Source organism: Equus asinus, chromosome 3, assembly GCF_041296235.1.
Source record: "Equus asinus isolate D_3611 breed Donkey chromosome 3, EquAss-T2T_v2, whole genome shotgun sequence".
In the NCBI taxonomy this organism is placed as follows: domain Eukaryota; kingdom Metazoa; phylum Chordata; class Mammalia; order Perissodactyla; family Equidae; genus Equus; species Equus asinus.
Genome location: NC_091792.1, coordinates 160,856,663 through 160,876,623, shown reverse-complemented (window position 1 = coordinate 160,876,623; position 19,961 = coordinate 160,856,663). Strand labels below are relative to the sequence as shown.

Below are 19,961 nucleotides of genomic sequence, written 5' to 3'. Positions count from 1 at the left end.
CTGTGCAGAATGCAGCACTGGCCCCTGGACCTTTCCTGCCCGTGCCAGTGGAGACATGGCTGCCAACTGGAAAGAGGCCATAGGCTTCCTGATGCTGGGTGGGTGAGAGGCCCTGCCATTCTCTCCCCACGATGGATGTGGCTACGGAGCAGCCTCAGAGTCTGTCTCCACCCCACCCCCTGCCCGCCAATGCGGCCCCCAAACCTATCACAACTTCGAGGTCTTAGGTTCCTCATCTGCCAAACTGTACCTCCCCAGGGCAGCTGCAAAGTCTGGAGACATAAGCAGGCAATTGTGAATGTCAGCAAGGTTCAAGATCTCAGGCCAGCAGGCTCAACCTCTGTGCACAGGGGAACCTCCTGGCCAAAACCTATAGCACCAGCCAACACCCACCAGGGAGCTCTGCTCTTGTGTGTACAGTAAGAAAGAGGACAGAAAGGCAATGAGGAGTGCTCCCCAGATGAGGCAAGGAAGCCCTGAGGCTCTACCCAGCACTCCAGGACAAGGAGCTCTGGAGCGTCACGGCACCTTCTGGAAAAACACGGCGAAGTCTCTGGTGACATTCCCCTTGGCCGCCTTGTTCTTCAAGGCCATCTCCTCAATGGTGTCCTGAAGAAACTTGGCCAGCTCCAGCTTGACCCGCAGCTCCTTCTTCAGCCTCTCCTCCTGTGAGGTCAAAGAGAGGGCGCTGCACTCCTCCTCCCCACTCCCTGGACGGCACTGGTCAGAGTAGTTGCTTCCACTCCCTTCACTGGAACTTCAGCACGAAGTGCATTTTACAATCTCAACCCAGGACCCCTCACTGATGTTTCCTGAACAGCGATTACTCCCACCCAGGTGTGACACAGTCTGAAACTTTCTCTTCTGTTTCATGGTTTTAAAAAATATTTGTGTGGGGGCCAGCCCCGTGGCTGAGTGGTTAAGTTCATGTGCTCCAACTCAGTGACCCAGGGTTTCCTGGGTTTGGATCCTGGGCGTGGACATGGCACCGCTCATCAGGCCATGCTGAGGCAGCGTCCTACATGCCACAACTAGAAGGACCCACAACTAAAATATGCAATTATGTACTGGGGGGATTTGGGGAGAAAAAGCAGAAAAAAAAAAAGAAGAAAATTGGCAACAGTCGTTAGCTCAGGTGCCCAATCTTTAAAAAAAAAAAATTCGTGTGACCCCCCCCCCCCCCCCAGAGCAGGGGCCAGCAAACGTTTTCCATAAAGGGCCAGTCAACAAAGCTTTTAGGCTTCATGGGCCATGTGGTATGAAACAACTCCTTAACTCTGCTGGGGCAGTCCAAAAGCTGCCAGACAATACATACACGACTGGGCGTGTGTCCCCAAGAGACCTCACTGCCCAAAACAGGTGGGGGCCAGCGTGGCCTGTGGGCTGCAGTCGGCTGATCCTGCCCTAGACAGATCCTACCCCACAAATGGGTCTCAACCTGTGGCTTGAAGAAAACTGGTCCAGAGAAACCATATTTTAAAACACATTTAAAGAGAAACAAATCTGAAACCCAGCATCTCTTAAATAATCATAGCACAGCATTAGTGAATTATGAAGAAAATAAAACACCTAACATCAGAAACGTCAATCACAAACAACGCAGCCATCGTAAGCACTTGAACATTGGCTATGAAAGGTGCTCGCTGCCCCTGACGCCCCAGCACCTTGATGGACTGGGTCTCAAACGTGGATGGCAACATGTTGGGGAAGAGCTTCACAGCCACAGGAAGCAGGAATTCCATGAATGGCACCACCACAAACACCAAGAAGGGGACCAGGCGGAAGAGGTCGGCACAAATCCGGAGAAACTGGAAAGAGAGGGAACAGGTCAGAGGGTGATCCTCGAGGATTTCCTATACAATCATTCAGAGATGCAATGACAGGCAACACCTCACAGGGATCAGCAAGAGTTCTAAGTTCCAAACAGCTTAGCAGGCAACTCTCAAAGGCCATTTCTTTCAGGAGTGTCCAAACCATGTGTGGACGGCCTTCAGAAAAGCTGGGTGGAAGCTAACACGGCGTAGAACTGCACCCATCACTGGATGCTGCCAGCAATCACCCCCCAGAGGCATTTACCAGGTGCCCACGGGTGGGTCTGTACTGCAGAAACAGCTTGAGACAGACACAGTGCTGCCCACTGGGCTTAGAGGCGAGCCAGGCAAGAGCAACAGGTTGAGGACTCATGTTGCTGGTGGCAGCAAAGGCCAGAGAAGGCTGTGGCCATACCACCCACCCTAAATACTCTGCAGAAAGGAGAGTGTTGGCTGTGCATTTCTCCTATGTTTCCTGAGATGGTTAGATTTACGACTATACCACATAGCAATGAGGAGAAAAGTATCTAAGTGTTTCATCAATATGAGTAAACTGCTGATGCCATTAAAGAAATGCACAACTTCAAATAATCAAAAATCCCTGGGACACTGAACAATCGCTGCTGAGTCTCCAGGCAGCTCAACTTTCTCTTCCAGCAATCAGTCACTACCTAGCACCCTACTACTTCCGCTCACAACTGTCTGGCTCCTAGGAACTGCTACTACATGCTTCTCCAGGTCATGAGCTGTATTTCCACTGCAATTAATTAGATGGTCTTTGAAGAGTGATGTCATTTCTAGAAATGGCCTTGTTTCAGGCTCATGTGATGTCTTTTCATTATTGGGTTCCCACTGGAGTGCCCCTTCTCGGGGCGAGGAGTCACGGGCCCCTCAACGCTGTCTGTCAGGATCACCCGGTCAGGGCAGCCTCTCCATGGCAGAGCTTGTTTCTCCACTTGTGACGCATAAGCGATCTGTGAGGAGGCTCTCAGAGACTGTGCAAAGATCCACCTTCCTCCCTAGACCACGACCATCCACAGTTCTTCCCAAATCCTCCTCTACTCTGATGGTCACAAAGGAGTGATTTGCTAACTCGAGCCTATCTCCCCATTCACCAACCTGGCTTTCTTGCACATTCATTTTTCTACGTATTATCAAAACCAACTCATAGATTCCTATATTTTTCATTTGTATACAATTCATTAGTTTTTATTTTTATGCTCAAATGGTCCCAGATTTGGCCATGGAAGGACCCTCCAAGTTGGTGCCTGTGTTTTTTGACATTCTTTTTTTAGCAGTTCTGTTGAGGTTTAATTGACTTACCATAACATTCACCCATTGTAAGTGTAAAATTACACTTACATGTAATGATTCTGAGTGATTTTTACCATGTGATCCTGTCTGCTATTCCCTTTACACTGTCACTTTAAAGCATTTCTGTGGGTAAGCCGGGTCTCCTGTATCAAGGGTGAGCATGTGGGGGACAGAAACACTCCTTCTCCCGAATACTGCAGGTCTACAGGGTCCAGAGTCAGAACACAAAACTAACTTTCCAAATGCCTCTGTTCCACAGCAATCATCAGACATTTTCAGTCATTCTCTATACAACATGATTAGCAAGTATTTGACAATTACATCAGCTTAAATTTACATATCAAATTATCTTCCACTTGGGGCCAGCACCATGGCATAGCGGTTAAGTTCAGCTTGCTCTGCTTTGGTGGCCCAGAGTTTGTGGGTTCAGATCCTGGGCACGGACCTATACCACTTGTCAGCAAGGCTTTGACAGCATCCCACATATAAAACAGAGGAAGACTGGCACAAATGTTAGCTCAGGACTAACCTTCCTCAAGCAAAAAGAGGAAAATTGGCAATAGAGGTTAGCTCATGGCGAATCTTCCTCAGGAAAAAAAATTATCTTCCACTTAAACAATACTTAAACAAATTTTACTTATAATTTCTTATGTGGTTTTTCTTTGCCTTTGTAAGCATTATAATTTTAAGAGTCATTTTTCTATAATTATCAGGACTGCTAAAATTTTGTTCACATTAAAATTATCTGTGAGGCCTTAAACCAAGGGAAAAAACAGCACAGCTCCAGAAACCCTCTTCCTAACACTGACAACAGGGATGTGCCGCCACTGCAACCCCGCATCCACACAGGGACCCAGCCCGGGGGCTTACTCAGCTATCCCAGCTCCTTTTTTCCCTTCAAGTCTCATTGTCTTCAATGAAGTAGCAAAAACACGTAACTTTCACAGCAGAATGGGATGGGGGAGGAGCAGAAGGGAATCCGGGTCATAAAGTATTAACTTGTAATCATCTAACCTACAATGTGCGTTGCATTCAGTGTCCAACAAATGCTAATAGGATGATTCTGAAATTCTAATACAATTGTTCCTTCTTCAAATTATCAATCTGTTCCCTTCTAAAATAGCATCCCTTGGAAAAATTCCAACCAGTTAAAAAAAAATCACCTGTGTTCTCAATGAAATTCTTGAGAACAAGTATAAAAACAAAAGCTGGAGTTACTCTCACATGTAACACCTAATTCCCAAGATGCATTAAAATAAAGCACTTCTTTTCTTACTAAGGAGTCCTCTGGTAGTCACCTTCGAGCGAAGGGACATTTCTGCATCTTTCCTTGTCGGGGGGAGGGTCTTAGGGCACTGAGAGTTTGAAGTGCTCCTTGTCCCCTGGGGACTGACCAAGAAAAAAAGAACAAAAATCGAAGAAAGAAAAGTTTATAGTGTTGACAAATAAAAATAGCAAGCAATAGGATATATTGGAGTATATGAGGAAGCCATTTGGTATAAACCTAATTCGGCCTGACTTTTTTTTTCAAAAGGGCCTGACTGTGGCTATTGAGCACGCATTGCATATCTACTTAGACATTTCCTATGGCCAGAACAAAGGTCCTTGAGATAAAGGTGCAACTTTCCCCCACATTAGCATTTCCTTAGGGATAAGCATTTTTCCTTAGGCTAGGAACTGATTGCTGCACTCACCTCCCAGCTCACCTGTGACCACTCAGCTGGAGACAACAGACTGCCACCCTGCTGTGTTCACCGAGACAGCAGACCTACCTGCTATTTCCATCAATCGCTGTGCCGACAGAGCAGTCTCGCGACTATTGTAAAAGGGACATTTCAATCCTATGTGAAACATCCTCTTTGAGGGTATATAACCACCCTTATACCCCGACTTCTTTGGAGTGCTCTGTTCCTTTGTGGAAAGACTCTCCCGGGTTATAATCCTCAGATTTAAGCTCAGAATAAACTCACCCAAATTTTCATTTATAGATTGGTTATGGATTATTTTCGTCGACAGTGTTAACTGTCAGCTATTTCACGGACAAAATAAGTGAGACCCAGAAGCTCTGGGTACCTGGAAAAAAAAGGAAAAATCTTTTTTAAGAGCTGCCTACCAGAAGCTCTGAAAGCCCAAGAGCAAGTAAGCAGGCAGGTTCTGGAACTAATGACAGCATGAAACCTCAGGATCAAGAGCTCAGATCCCAAACAATAAACAAAAACAAACTCATACAGAAGGGAAGTGCGCAGCCCTGAAAACAGAGATCAGAAAGCAACGAGGTGGAAAAGGCAGTTCACCTGCAAAAGAAATACAATTGAGGGGCCGGCCCAGTGGCGCAGCGGTTAAGTGCGCACGTTCTGCTTCGGCGCCTGGGGTTCGCTGGTTCGGATCCCAGGTGTGGACATGGCACCGTTTGGCAGGCCATGCTGTGGTAGGCGTCCCATATATAAAGTAGAGGAAAATGGGCATGGATGTTGGCTCAGGGCCAGTCTTCCTCAGCAAAAAGAGGAGGATCGGCAGAAGTTAACTCAGGGCTAATCTTCTTCAAAAAATGAAAATAAAAAGAAATGCAATTGGGCTGACACAGACCTCTCAACAGTAAAAGAAGCCAGAAGACAGTGGAACAACATCAAAACACGGAGAGAAGACAAATATGTGTATATTAAAAACCTCTGGCAGAAGAGACATCAAAATTTCAGTGTTCAATTTCAGTGGTGGCGTTACAGCAGAAGTTCACTTTTCTATGGGTTTTTCCGATTTCTTATTTTTAAACCAAAAGCAGCAGGAAAAAAGCCATAAAAGCATTTTAAAGCCACTGAAAGGTGACCGACCAGGATCACGCACATGCCCATTACCTGCCTGCGCTCTCGGCGGCTCAGGGTGTGGCCGTTGAGGATACGCCACAGCATGCGTGCGGCGATCTTAGTGTCAATCCAGAGGAGGCGGAAGCCGTGGTAGTAGTGCTTCAGCTCATCTAGGACCCTCTGCCCCAGGGACTTCTTCACGGCCACCTCCGGCGGGGGGCTGTACACCGGGCCTCCCTCCTCCAGCTTCTTGTTCTTGTCCTTTAAGGACTTCAGGGACTTCTCCACCACGGAGTCATCGTTCAGCGGGGGCGAGGAGTGCCAGCAGCGCACAGGAAGGAACTGTGGCCCCGTGACAACCAGACCTGCCGAGGCAGGGGCCCATGGTGCTCGAGTCACCGTGCACGTGCGCTCAGGCCTCTGAGTCCAACAGCTGAGGGGATCGCCTCTGAAGGAAAGATACATGGGGTGGACGGGAGCGCAGCAGCCAAAGGGAACATTCCTGGAAAAAGGAAAACAGCAATGAGGGGCTGGTCACTTTCTATGACCTCCCAGCACCAAATACCAACAAGAGCAACAGAGACCACAGCCATATCACAACTATACACCCAATTTTCTCAGCACATAAAACAGACTCCTATTGCTTCCTGATGCCTGAAGAACACATCCAGGGGAGCCCTTCCCCTCCAGAGCTGGAGGTGAAGGAGCTGCTTGGAAAGGGCTCGTGCGAGAGACCAGGGAGAGTTGCCCCCATCTGAGAGCAGCACAGGATGACCAGTCCCCACAGCCTCGATGCAGGGCAGCACCAAGACGCTGAGCAGCTCAGGTGGGGGTTGGGGGGCTCAAAGGGGCAGGCCGGACACAAACACAACCAGCAAAAGCTTGACCCTCGGGCTAGAGAGATTCAACATCTGGGCAGGTCACACAGGCCAGCTCCCAAGAGGAGGAGATGTGCGGTGCTGCCTTGGGAATTTGGGGGCTGTGGCGTGGAGTTTGGAGGATCTCTCTTCTAACAGCTGACTTTCTACAAAGACCTGTGGTTCTTGGGTAAGTCCTGAAAATCAGCAAGGGCAACCTAGACCCATGCACCAGCTGACCAAAGGCATCTGTGCAAAATGGCAAACTCAACAAATAAAGCCCAAAGCCCATTTCCTCCCTCTCTTCCCCTCGCTGCTCCAGCACTGGTCTGTGCACCCTGACACACGGGCAGGCCCCTGGCCCAGAGCCTCTGCAGCCGTGCCATGCCTGGACGCCCCGCAGGCTCCAGTGGCTTGGCCCTGGGCTCACTCAGGCCCCCTGACCGGCAGCATTGCCCTCCTAGCGCGTGCCACTCTCAAATCCACCAGGCACACTCCATCCCCCACTGGACCTCAGGCTCCGTGAGGCCCAGCAGGAAGCCGGCGTGAGCTGCCTCCAAACCATAGCGAGAAGCTGCAAGGGCTTCTGTCACTGAGAACCTCAGAGTCTTCTCTGCCCACATTGCTTGAGGCCTACAGGGCTGCCTGGACTCCCAGCAGCCAGAGCAGGCCAGTCTACTCCTCTGGGCCCCACTCAGCTGCCACTTAGTGTCTACCCGCAAAATGGCCATGCGAGGAGAGCCACTGCAGTCTGAGTTTCTGGAGCATGAGCCGGGCCTCCAAAGCTCTTAGTGCCAGCCAGAGCCTGGCACAGCCCAGGGTTTGTGTGCGATGAAGAGACACTCTTCCGACTGCAGCACGGTGATGCAAACCCACTCACAATCCAATCCTGAAGCAATTTTCCCAGACGATTCCCTTTCAGTTTCACAATCTTCTACTCATCTCACCTGTCACATGAGAAACCTCTCCCCTGCTCATGCACAAACCTACCTCTGGGTGGCCGCAGAGTCCAACTTACTTCAGAGGCACGCCATTTATAACCAACACACCCCAGCTCCTTCCCACCTGCCCAATCATCTCTTTGTACCTGGTTTGCCACCAGCAGTGAGCTCTGGAGCAGACTGAGTCCAAATTCCAGCTCCACTACTTATTGCTGTGTGACCTTCGGCAAGTAACTTAACCTCTCTGTACTTTGGGAACATCCTTGTAAATGTGAGTGCTCATATATTTGAAGTACCCAGAATGGTGTCTGGCGCACAGCAACACCTCCCACAGAAGTGGCATCTATTACTACTGTCCCATCAGAGCAGCTGAAAAGCCACCAGTCAGGGCTGGAAGAAAGCTGGGAAATGTGTGATTTTGCTGTTCCTTTTAAATAGGAGGAATACAGAAGGACAAGCAGGAATGTGCCTGTCTTAGTCCGCAGCCTAGAATGGGCAGGTGTAGCTGGTACAGGACACCCCCAGCCCCACACCAACTGACTCCCCGCTGACTTTTCTTCTGTCCTGAGCCCCTGCTCCCGGCTTCAAAGAGCAGGGTCAATCCTATCCCACGAGCTCCTTAGCCCCAGAGTCAACACCTGAGCCAGGAGGTTGGGGGGGGGGGGTCCCTCGAACCCACCCTGTCCTAAGTCACAGTAGCCAAGGGACAGGCCGCACAGAGCATGGCAGAGCCGCTGGCTCACAGTGCTGCTCGGCCACTTGCTGCTCCGAGACGCTGGCCATAGCCCATGCCTTTTGTGCCTCAGCCTCACCTCTCAACGTGGGCGATGACAGTGCCCACATAGAAATAAACCTTACCTCCTATCTTCACCAAGCTTAATTATCCAATTTCCCAACCCTCAATTAGCAAGGAAGTGAGTGGCTCCCATGAGAAGTTGTAACGTCAGCAGTCACAAGGGGCAGGCAACAGGCAAAGGCAGAGACACGTGAAAACAGACCAAGGAGAGAAGCAGCCGGCACACCCAGTCAAGGCCTGTGAGGCCCCAAGATCTGGCTGTCTTCAAGCACATTAGAGAGAGTATTATTACCAACCATCTAGCCAGAAAGGATTAGCTATTTTCAAAAAACATAAAATTGCATAATTTATTATTCAAAAAATTTCCATCAAAACAAAACTAACCTGGGCACTGCTGCCTTCCTGAGGGCGTCTGGGACAGACCCCGTCATTGAGGCCTACCGCACTCTGCCCTGACCTGCCAGAGCCCTTGGCTTCGGCAATGCTTCTGAAAAGCACCCAGTCGGCTCATCCATGCAGGGCCAGTGGGCCCAGCTTCCTACCATCCAGTCACTGATTTTCTCCTGCTTTTTCTTTGCCTTCCCTTTTTTTTTTTTGATAAATCACCTTTAAAGTGGGGGGGGAAATGCTCTGGGTGAAAGCAACATAACAACAGAAACACATGGTCCCCAGAGGAAAGCCCCATTTGTTCATGTTAAAAAGCTTGAGATTTTCATTAAGTCACTCGTTTTACTTTAGGATGCTGACTCCTATGTCCATTTCAACCTGGACATTTGCTGTCACCTTCAAGAAGAAAAAAGCCAAGAAGTGTTTGGCAGAGGAACAGCGTTCACGGGTTCAGAGCATTTCCTGTGCCGGTATCAGCTACACAGCCACCTGTGGGAGCGGGATGCAAGGACCCAGACATGCTCTCTGCCACAGCACTTCTTCACTCTTGCAAACAGCTGGGAAAATGCCACAGGCATAACACCTGTGGGCCACTAAACTCATGGTAACATGTCCCCTTCCCAAGTGAACAACTCGCCAAGACAATAGCCTCAGGCTGGGCCAGGGAAGATGCAACCCTTAACACGCCACCCTCAGTTCTCCAGGGACACGACGCCAGGAGGGGCAAAGTGACCCAGCAACAAGACAGGGAAGGATGGACAGACAATGGAGCAACAGGTACCACCACCAAGAGGGATGATTCCAGAAGTGCAAGACACCTCTCTGCCCAGAGACAAGAGGTGAAACCAAGCCTGCCTGCAGGACAAGTGCCCCTCAGCTGTGGAGCTGGAGACAACTGCCCCCAACACCTCAACACCTATTAGAGCCCTCGAGGCCGCATGACAGCCAGTGTGCCATGTGCCCCCGGGGGCCAGGGCCATACCTGTCACCAACACACTGATATTTCTGCAGCAAATCTTATGAGTACTCACACTAACGGAGACTTAAGAAGAGAAACAGCCTCATGTCAGCTCAGGTTTTCCCACTGAATGAGGTTCAGCGTGTGCTCGGTTTCAGAGCTGCTGTGCTATGTTTAACTGCTTACACAGAGTTTTGGGTCCTTTCTCTCTGCCTTTCTTTCTATGATAAAGGAGGTGAAGTGTGGCCAGATAATGTCCATGATGTTGCCTTGAATCAGAAACTCTCCATCCTTCAGGGGTCTGGACCATTTCAACTGAAGACTGAGATTGCAAAGTAACTGTTAAAAAAACTAATACAAATGGTTACCACTTGCAACTACTTAGCTCAAGATTTCTTATACTGCATGATCAAAAAAAATGTTTTTTGGATGCTGAGACTGATGTAAGACTTCAACTCTCATCTATAATCCCTAATTTGAAGCGTATGAGTTCAGCAAAACAGCTTTACAGTTCTCATGGTTTAACTTTCTAAACAAAGTGTTTAACTTCATAAAAATTGTGAACTTATAAAAAATTTATATTAATAAAGCACAGCTTTTATGTTTTAATACGAATCGTAAATGCAAGGGCATTTGAATCTTAAAAGGTGCTCAACAAATTCAACATCCATTTCTAATAAAAACACTTTAAGATAAGAATAAACAGACATGGCAGAGTACTCAAAAACAGAAGCTAACAGCAGAGACTAGTTAAACACTAGATACTCTATTTTTTGCTGTTGTAATAATGCATGAATGACTACAGCTGTTCTGATAACATCTGGCTACTGAGATAAGAGCTGAAACCCCAAAAGAAGCTTAGTGCACTGGGAAGGAAGAGACAAAAATTATCATGCACTAGGAAGATCCATAACCATTAATTAAAAATGTATTACAATATGAGCTAAAAAATAATCAATGGAGCTGTGTGAAGCGGCCAGGCACAAGAAAATATATAGAAATTAGTACCTTACATGCCAGTAATAATCCCTTAGAAAAGATAATGAAAAAGGAGGCTCATTAATGCCACCAAATAGAACACATCTGTGAACTGTCTTAAAGGCAATGCGTGTGGCCTATGTAAAGAAAATGACACACCTTTTTCTGAGAGAAAAGGTCATAATAAAGAAAACATCTGTAAAGACTACATTCGATTTTAAAATATTCTCAAATGATTTTATGGGTTTAACGGCATCCCAGTTACAATCCCCAAAATAACATTTTACACCTGAAGTAATTCAAAAGTTCATCTAGAAAGACTGTCCAAGAAGGCACGTGAGGCCTGGTCCCCCAGAGACGAGAGCCAGCTGGAGAACGCACTAGGGTAAACGACAGGCACAGAGCGCCGAGGCACGACAGGTGCTCCAGGACAGGGAGACAGGCATAGCCAGCCCTGCACGCTGCCGGGGTCACTGATCCGCAGCACCAGCCCCCACACGCCTGGGGTGGCTCACGCGGGTGAACGCAGTCCACACGGGGCTGCAGCAGGTCCACACCACAGTCCTCTCACCTCAGACTTGACACCAAAACCCAGACTTCCAACTTGTCTTGAAAAACCCCAAGAGCTGGCCCTGCGGAGCCATTGCAACCATGATTGTACCCCCGGGTCACGGCCATGCTGTTTACAGGTACCTGCTGGGCCCCAGGTCCCTGAAATGCCACCCACAGATTAGAGAGTTCACTTTGGAATGAAATCTAGAACAGCACACTTCAGCAAGAGCAAAGATGTTCTACACTCATACGTCAATGGCTCCACATCATAAAAAGGATTTCATGACAACAAAGTCTTGTGACTCTCAGAAAAGAAACCTAATCAAAATCAAAGCCAAGAGCCAGGTGGGAGTGCTCTGGCAGCAAGTGGGCCCTGCAGGGGCTGCTGCTGGGAGGACTTTGTAAACAGACTTTACCGTGTCCCCACCAAACACTGCACATGCATTGATTCCACTCCACGGAGACACTCACACGTGTGAAAAGCCATGTGTGTCCAGCTGCACATTTTAGCACTTTATAAAAGATATAAAACTGAAAATATGTTTACGCACCATTTCCTTTAACAACAACCAATTTTTCACATATGACTTATGTAGTCTTCATTTCGGGGAATTAAATCTTTCCCAAGAAGCATCCTCCAGAAAAGTTTTATAGCCAGGATGAGGTGACAAATTAATCTCAAATGACTAAGAAAACCGAAAAGACCTCACAGCTCCATGGGAAGGGGTTGTGAGGGGCCAGACAGACAGCACTTGGGGATACAGTCCCGTACTCTTGAACAGAAAGAACTAGGGATGTTGGAAGGGAGAAGTGAGCTCCACTCTGGGTGTCTGGGGTAGGTGGAGCAAGGAGAGAGGTCTGGGCATCCCACCTCATAGGTGAGGGGCGTCAGGAGACTTTGGGGATGCTGGGCAGAGGGGATGGCAGGTGGGAAATCACAGCAGCTCCGAGGTAAGTTCAAGTCTGTGTGTGAGAGTGGACACAAAGTGTGGATGCCACTCCCTCCAGGAAGACCTCCACCCTTGCAGCAGTACCACAGACCTCCTACCACAGGGAAGGGCTAAGTCCACCACACTCTAGATACGTTCCCAGAACCAGGCAGGGGTGAGCCCCGTGGCCAGCAGCAGATCAGCAAGATGCTCTGTGAGGGACGGAATGTGGTGCAAGGAAGGGTCTGTGTGTTCACTGATGGGGCCCAACATCGACAATGTTAGCTGGCACTTTCAACGTCTTTTTGCACAAGTGGAAAATGAAAATCCACTGAAAATTGACTGAGCATGGAAAAGATCTGTCACAAGAATACATAATACTATATGTAGACTGTGGTTACCACTGCATGTTTTAAAAACCAGAATATAAGAAAAAAGACCAGAATAAAATACCTCAAATTTTAATAATATTTGTAACAGGTACTGGGATTATGAGTGTTCATTTATTCTCCAAAGATTCACCACTATACATATATGGTCATATATTTCAAAAGGAAAAGAAAAAAGTTTAAAAAAAACAAAAACAAAGAACAGGAAAGTAGGAGATACTGTCTCCCCCAAAATCGGGAGTCACAATCACTTGAGCATTTTCAGGCTCCCACGTTCAAATAGATGGAAAGTGACATTTATTTACTTACACGCGGCTTATCAACCCCACGGTGTTGGCACAACTGAGACAAGCACGATCCCCCAGACTACCTATGACAAAAACAAAGAAAAAACAAGAAAATAAGTCTCAAGCCAGGCGCTTTATACTGATATCGTCTTTTAGAGTCTGAAAGAGTGCTGATTTCCTTTGTAGAGTAAGTTTCTGGAAGCCTGTTCTGACTGTTGGAAGGTTTCAGACTGTTGCTAAGTGAAGGGTCTGCCTCAGTTAGCAATATAGTGTCTCAGGGTACCCCTTGGGAAGAAGGGGAGCCTGAGGTAGGGCTGGCTCCATGCACCCCAAGTGTGGGCACTGGACTGCATCAGCGGAGGGTCTGGGGAGCATGGGCCTGTGGGTCTCCCTGGGTGAGACCACTCCCATTTGCTCCAGCTGGCTCTGGTGGGCAGAGGCCAGGGTGCATATAACCCCCAATGCACAGACAGCCCCACAGAGCAAGCAAGGGCCCCACCCCAATGACCCAATGCCCTCCCTGCCCACATGAGGGGGTGAAGGCAATGAGAATTACTGGAAAAATAAAGCCAAGAGTGAGCCATTTCTTGGATAAACAATATTAACAAGTGTATGCATATTTTTAGGTTTTTGATGTATTCTGACACTTTCCCTAACTCATTCTACTTTCCAAAAGCATAAATTCAGAGTTCACTCACATGACCAATATTCAGGCCTACTTGTGATCAAACTTGGTGCTGGGGCAGCTTGTGGAAGGGACAAGACAGATATTGGGGGTGGCGGGGCCACAGGTGCCATCCCAACAGGGTGGCAGGCAGCTTGAGGAACTAGGGGGGTGTCAGGCAGCAAGCCTGGAAAAGCAGGCTGGCATCATATAAGACTCTTCAGGCAGCAGGAGTGCCCACAGCAGGTTTGAGTTGCTGAGAGCTCACTCTGGGAGCCCGTGTGAAAAGGGAGGAGAGAAGACGGACAGGGCAGGGGACAGGTGCCAACTCCTGGACACCCTTGGAGCAAGCCAGGCAGGGTAGACCCAAGCTGCTCCCAGTGGACCTTCTGGGGATAAGGACTTCCACTTGTCACTACGTAATTCAATAGGAGGCCAGTGTCATCATGGGTAACTCTCACATCCTGTGCAGAAGGCTATTCCCATCAAACACTAAATTTGAGATCTTGTAATACAGGTGACAGCCTGGTTTTAAGTTGGGAGCTGGGCTCCTGAGTGTTCAGTCACCATGGTTTATAAAGTAATCTTTTATGTTTCAAATGTCACATTCTCAGTTAAAATTAAAAAGCAACTGGCAAAGAGCACACCTGGCCCTTCTCACTCCAGCTGAGGACCTGCCCACATTGTCTCCCAAATAGAAGCCTTCCCCGACCTGTGCCTGTCCCCTCCACCCCTGCCCTGGGCCAGCCCCTCACCTCAAGAACTTTGCTCAGAAATGGCTCCCTGCCCCATGTACTCCCCCCACCCCCAGCAAGCAGACAAACTGTCACAGCTCCCAGAGCTCCCTGGCCTGCCCCCCATCTCTAAGCTGCGTGAACTCACATCCCCTCTGTTCTACATGCTCTCCTCACTCTGAAGGCTTCTGCCCCCAGACCCCCCAGGAAAGCCCCCGGCGGGGCTTCAGGCTCTGTCCTACCCCCTCCCCCAAACAGATGTGGGCCAAGGGCCACTCCCTCTTTCTGGAAGCCCTTTTTCTGGTCTTTTTTCCAACAACCAATTCATCTCCCCCATTGCGACACCAACTGGGTGTCCTACAATTCAATTCTGACTCTCTCGGGCATGAATGCAGACCCACAGGTTAAGAGCTCTGGCCCACAAGACTGAGACACCAGTTGCAAGTAGGGTCCCCAGGCTACCCACACTTTGGCCAACTACAAATTTGGGGGTTCCCATGACACCCTCAGTTTTGATAATTTCTGGAATAACACAGAACTCAGGAAAGTGCTCTACTTACTATTACAGTTTATCATAAAGGATACAGACGAACAGCCAGACGAAGAGGCACATAGCACGAGGTCCGGAAGAGTCCTGAGTGTAGGAGCCTCTGTCCCCGTGGGGTCGGCATGCGCCACCAACCCAGAAGTTCCCCAAGCCTCCCTGTTCAAGAGTTTTTATCTTCATTACCTAGGCGTGATTGAATATAACCTTGGCCACTGGCGAGCCAACTCAGTCTCCAGATGCCCTCCCCTCCCTGGAGGCTGAGCGTGGGGCTGGAAGGTCCAACCTTACAATCACAGGTTCTGCCTTAGCATGAACTCAGGTATGAGAAAAAGGGGCTCGTTGCAAAGAACAAAAGACATTCCTATCACTCGAGAAATAGGAAGGGTTTTTAGGAGCTCAGCCAAGAGCTGGGGACCAGGGACAGAGACCAAATATGTTTCTTTGTATCCCACACCTTTCTTTATCTAGCTTCCAGGAGACCACACTCTCCAGGTTCTCCCCCAAGCTGCTCCTGGCAGGTTCCTCTCTACCACTCCTCCAGATCCTCCCCAGGCACTCTGTACCTGAATACCTGTGGGTACATGAGACCCAGAGGTCCAATGGCACCTCACATTCAAGAGTTCCAAGAACTCCTGGACTCTCCCAGCCTGCTCCTCCTCAAGTCCTCCTGTCTGTCTGCTCTCACACCCGGTCCTTGATGAATCTGGTCAGCCCACCTCTACAGAGCTCTAGCCCACTCCTAAGTATGTGCCCCACAGAGCAACTTCCTCCTAAAGAGCACGGTGTGGAGAGGCGGAAAAGAGTAATCCAGAGCAGAGACCTGCAGTCACACCTCAGGCAGGTGAGCAAGGTCAACGTCGACTGTGATAAATCACATTGCAAGCAGGCACCCTAGACAGGATGTGATAAGGACACTTCATCTCTGTGGTCTTCCCTACAAAACCCATAACCATGAGAAAAACATCAGAGAAATCCCAGTAGGGGGCATCCTACAACATATCTGACCAGTCCTCCTCAAAACTCTCAAGGGAAATCTGAGAAATTGTCACCACCAAGAGGGAACTAAAGAGAAATAGAGACTAAATGTAACGTGGTGTCCTGGATGGGGTCCTGGGACAGAAAAAGGACATCAGAATAAAGTGCATGCAGATAAAAGAAAAGTACATAACAGAAAAAGAGATCAGAGTGGTGTACGGGACAGAAAAAAGGAAATCTGAATACAGCATGGGCCTCAGCTAACAACATCAGGCAGCACTGGCTCACCGCCTGTGACAATGAGCCACACTTAAGCAAGATGTTAATAAAAGGGGAAACGTGCACTAGATAAGGGCCGCCGTGCCCAGCCAGCCAGGAGTGTCATTTCTGAGGGTTCAGGGACCTGCTCCCTACTGTCCCTGGGTCCTGCAGGCTCTGGATTCTCTGTTGGTCCTACAGCAAACCCACTCTCTGCCCTTTATGTCTGTGTAATAAAGAACAGTGATAACTTCAGGAAACATTTGTGTTCCTGGAATGATACAACCACAAAGCAAATTCAGTTAATTTCTCACCCATAAACATGCTACAGAAAAGTGAAGGGGCCAAAGTACTATTATCACCACCCTTAACAGGCAAGGGATACAGAGAGAGCTCTGACAGCAGAGGGAAAGGCTAAAAGCTGGACCGGACACCCAACAGTTGACACACAGTCAGTTCTTGCTGCTCAAATCCTTTTCCACAGCTCCAAAGGTCTAAGCAGCCAATCAGCCATTATTGCTAAAAATTACAACAATCATGGTTCTTAGAATGCCTTTGCAAACTGTAAAGCATCTTGAAGTATATCATTTTACTTGAATCTCTCAATCTCAAAGGGCAAGTTTTATCTTTACTTGGATCTTAAAAATAAGGAACAAGCTCAGAAAGGTTAATCTAAAAAGAGAAAAATACAGAGAGAGAGGGAATGAGGGAGAGTGCCACAAGACTACTCGTGGACTCCTAAGGGCCCGATGTTTATGTCACAGCTAGGGTCACCGACGCTCCAGGTACAACGGGATCTGCCCCAGGCCATGCACCGCAACACCTGGGGGCTCTCTATGGAGGCCCGATAACACCATAAGGGAATCAGCCCCACAGACGTCTTGCCAGCCCGCAGGGCCTGCTCGCCAGCGTCTGCCAGCCCCCGGCCGTCTCATCTCAGGAGCCCTCGTGAGTGGGCGCCACGTCCCACCCACCTCAACCACGAGAGGAGCGCCGAGACCATCCTAGGGCGGACCGTCAGAACTTTCCCCGCTCACGACGCAGCGGCCAGCAGGCGGGCGACTAAGGTCACAGCGCGCGTGAGCCACGGGCGCCGCCCGCGCCGGCCGCCCCGCGCGCACTGCCCGCACGGCCCGGACGCTCACCACGCCCCGGCAGCGGGCCGGTCAAGGCGGGGTGCAGGGCAGGGCTGCCCAAGGTCCCTGCTGGGCGTTGCCCCGGCTCGGCGTGACCCCAGCCCCGGGCCGCGTCCGAGCGCCCCGACCCGCCCCGGGGGCGCCGCAGGGCTGCCGGGCCGACGCCCTCTCCGCTCCGCCCGTCCTGGCCCCGGCTCCCTGTCCCCTGGGCCCTGCACCCCCGGCCCCTGTTGTCCCCACACCGACCCTGGCCACAGTCCTCCCCCTGCTCCTAGCCCCGACCCCGGCCCCGTCCCCCGGCCCTTCTCCCCCGGCCACCAGCCCACCTCCCCGGCGCCGGCCCCGCGCCATCGGCAGAGCGCGGGCCGCTTACCCCTCGGGGCGGCGGCGCGGGGCGGCGGGAGGCGGGCGGGCCCACGGCCGCGGCAGCTCCTCAGTAAGATGGACGCCATGTGCCCGGCCGCGGAGACCGCTCCGACCTCCTGCTGCCTCCTCCTCCTCTGCGGCGGCCGCGGCTCCTCGCCGGTCCGGCGGCGCCTGGGCCCCCGCGTGGACGGTTGAGGGCGGCGGTTGGCTCCCAGCGACAGGCGCTCAACTCAAGGGCCCGGCACCGGCGGCGGCCATGCCCCGGCACGGACGTCCGGCGTTACAGGGCGGGGCGGCCGGGCCGCCGCTCCCATTGGGCCCCTCGGGCGCCCGCCGCCGGCCAGCTGAGGGGCGGGCACTGCGGCCGACTACCGGTCCCGGCGTGCCCCGCGGCGGCCTCGCCCGCCGGACTTGCGCGGCTGCGAACTACAAGTCCCGGCGAGCACCGGGCGACCTGACCCTGCGGCGTGCTGTATCCTGGTTTCCGTCGCACCTCCCGCTGCCCGACCCCGGCGCGACGGCCGCGCACGCTGAGGGAGCCGGCGGCGCATGCGTGGCGGGTCTTCGCGCGTTCGAGCGGCGGCTGCGGTATGCAACGGAGTGGGAGCAGGCCCGGCACCGATGGGCGGAAAACGGCTCCGGGGACGTTTTGGGGAGGGTCCCTCGGGGTCCAGGGCGGCGTCCCCAACACAGATCCTCCCTCGCCCGCGCCTCGCCCCCTCGCCCTCCTGCGCTGGCCTGCCCCACCCCCAGTCCGCGAGGGGGACGCGGGGACCCGGCTCGGGGCCTCCGGGATTCCCCCCTGGGCTGGGCCGAGCCCGCGGGTCCGCCCCGCCGAGCGCTCAAGCACCTGCTCGCAGAAGCCTCTCCCCCGAGCCCGGGAGGGAGAAACCAGGCAGCCGTGACCTTTGAGCCCCTCCCGTCCCTTCTCTAAGATGGGGTCACATTCGCGACGGGCGTGGGAGGGTCGATGAAGTGATGCGGGGAGAGCAGGCTGGGGTAAAGGTGGGGATCGGCGGCTCCTGAGGTCCACTCCCACCAGCCTGCACCCCAACCCAGTGGCGCCAGGCCCTTCCCCGGCCTCGCCACGCCGCTTCCCACCTCCCAACCTTTGTTCCTCTCAGGCCTCTGCCTAGAAGGTCTTTTCCATCCTTTTCGCCCCATCTGCCTGTCTTGTTGACTGATGTAATCCCAGGGCACCTCTTGGTGAGGTTCCTGCAGCACACACTCAGTGCATATGTGTTCCCCGTTCAGGAGTTCCTGATCCCGTCAGGCTCCCCCATCACTCGACCCTCACCATCTGGAAGAAGTAGCCTGCCTGGAGTGGTTTTCCTGAACCCTGAACCAGAATTGCCAGTTGCTGGACCGGGATGGGCCTGGAGTCCCCATCTCAGGTGGGAGAAGGTGGCTCTGGTTAGTGCAGGGCCCTTTGGAGATGACATGAAGTGCCTGTATTGGGACTGGGCAGTGAGCGCATTAGACGTCAAATGTAGAGTTAATCTAAGCACACATATGCACATATGTATGAAATCCAGGCCTCCACTGCCGACAAATCATAAAGCCAGGCTTCTTTCTTACCTATCCCCTAAGAGTCAAAGGGGGTATAAGGAAAGACAGTCCTCGTTGCCCCAACCAGGTTAGGCCTGTACCAGGGCAGACAGGCAGTCAGGGTCAGACAGGACTGGGCTTTTAATGCCCAAAGTGTAGGAATATGTCCTAGTACTAGTAGCTGACATTGGCCCTGAGCTCCCAAGGACTGTCCCAAAGCCATCCAGGGGCAGGGAGGGAGGCCCCACAGAGCGGGCAAGAAAGCTGATCCCTGACAATGCTCACCGGAGATGGGGCTGAGCAGGAGGTGGTGATCAACTGAAAGGCAAGAGTGTCTTTGCAGGACTTTGAAGGACACCGGGAGGCCCCACCCGCCTCTGTATTGCCCAAGGAGCTGGGTGTGAGGAACTGTACAACATTGCTCACCAGCCCTTGGGATGACTCACCCCTGGCCCAGCCAGGTGGGGTGGTGTAGGGGCACTAGCTGGTGTGCCCCCTTTAAAACCATGTGTCCTTGAGGCTCCTGTCTGGGCTATGTGCCAGCACTAACGATGATAACAGTCCTGGGCTTGGCCAACCCAGCTGCTTTCTCATGGAATAGTTAGCACAAAGACCCTCGAGGTCTGAGGAAACACAGAGGCCCTCCAGTTGGGCGGGGGGGAGGGATGTCTCTGGTCCTGGGAATGCAGGTCATAGACGGATGATCCCCCTTGGCAAGCACACAGCCTTTGTT

At 51.4% G+C, this 19,961-nt stretch overlaps 1 protein-coding gene across 4 annotated transcripts in view; it reads right to left on the bottom strand.

The window, feature by feature from the left end:
• LETM1 (leucine zipper and EF-hand containing transmembrane protein 1) overlaps window positions 1-18,037 on the bottom strand; it is a 38,665-nt gene extending 20,628 nt beyond the window's left edge. Inside the window, exons 1-6 of one of the 4 annotated variants that reach the window (XM_070506376.1) lie at window positions 17,688-17,948; window positions 14,959-15,128; window positions 13,023-13,083; window positions 5,978-6,428; window positions 1,665-1,808; window positions 529-666 (exon numbers count right to left, since the gene is read on the bottom strand). In XM_070506376.1, coding sequence (XP_070362477.1) covers window positions 529-666; window positions 1,665-1,808; window positions 5,978-6,428; window positions 13,023-13,083; window positions 14,959-14,974 — 810 coding nt within the window. In that variant the 5' untranslated portion in view covers window positions 14,975-15,128; window positions 17,688-17,948. Of the gene's footprint in view, window positions 1-528; window positions 667-1,664; window positions 1,809-5,977; window positions 6,429-13,022; window positions 13,084-14,958; window positions 15,129-17,687 lie in introns of all 4 variants that reach the window. The other 3 variants (XM_070506375.1, XM_044767983.2, XM_044767984.2) reach the window with 3 other exon arrangements.
• Window positions 18,038-19,961: the final 1,924 nt, after the last annotated feature.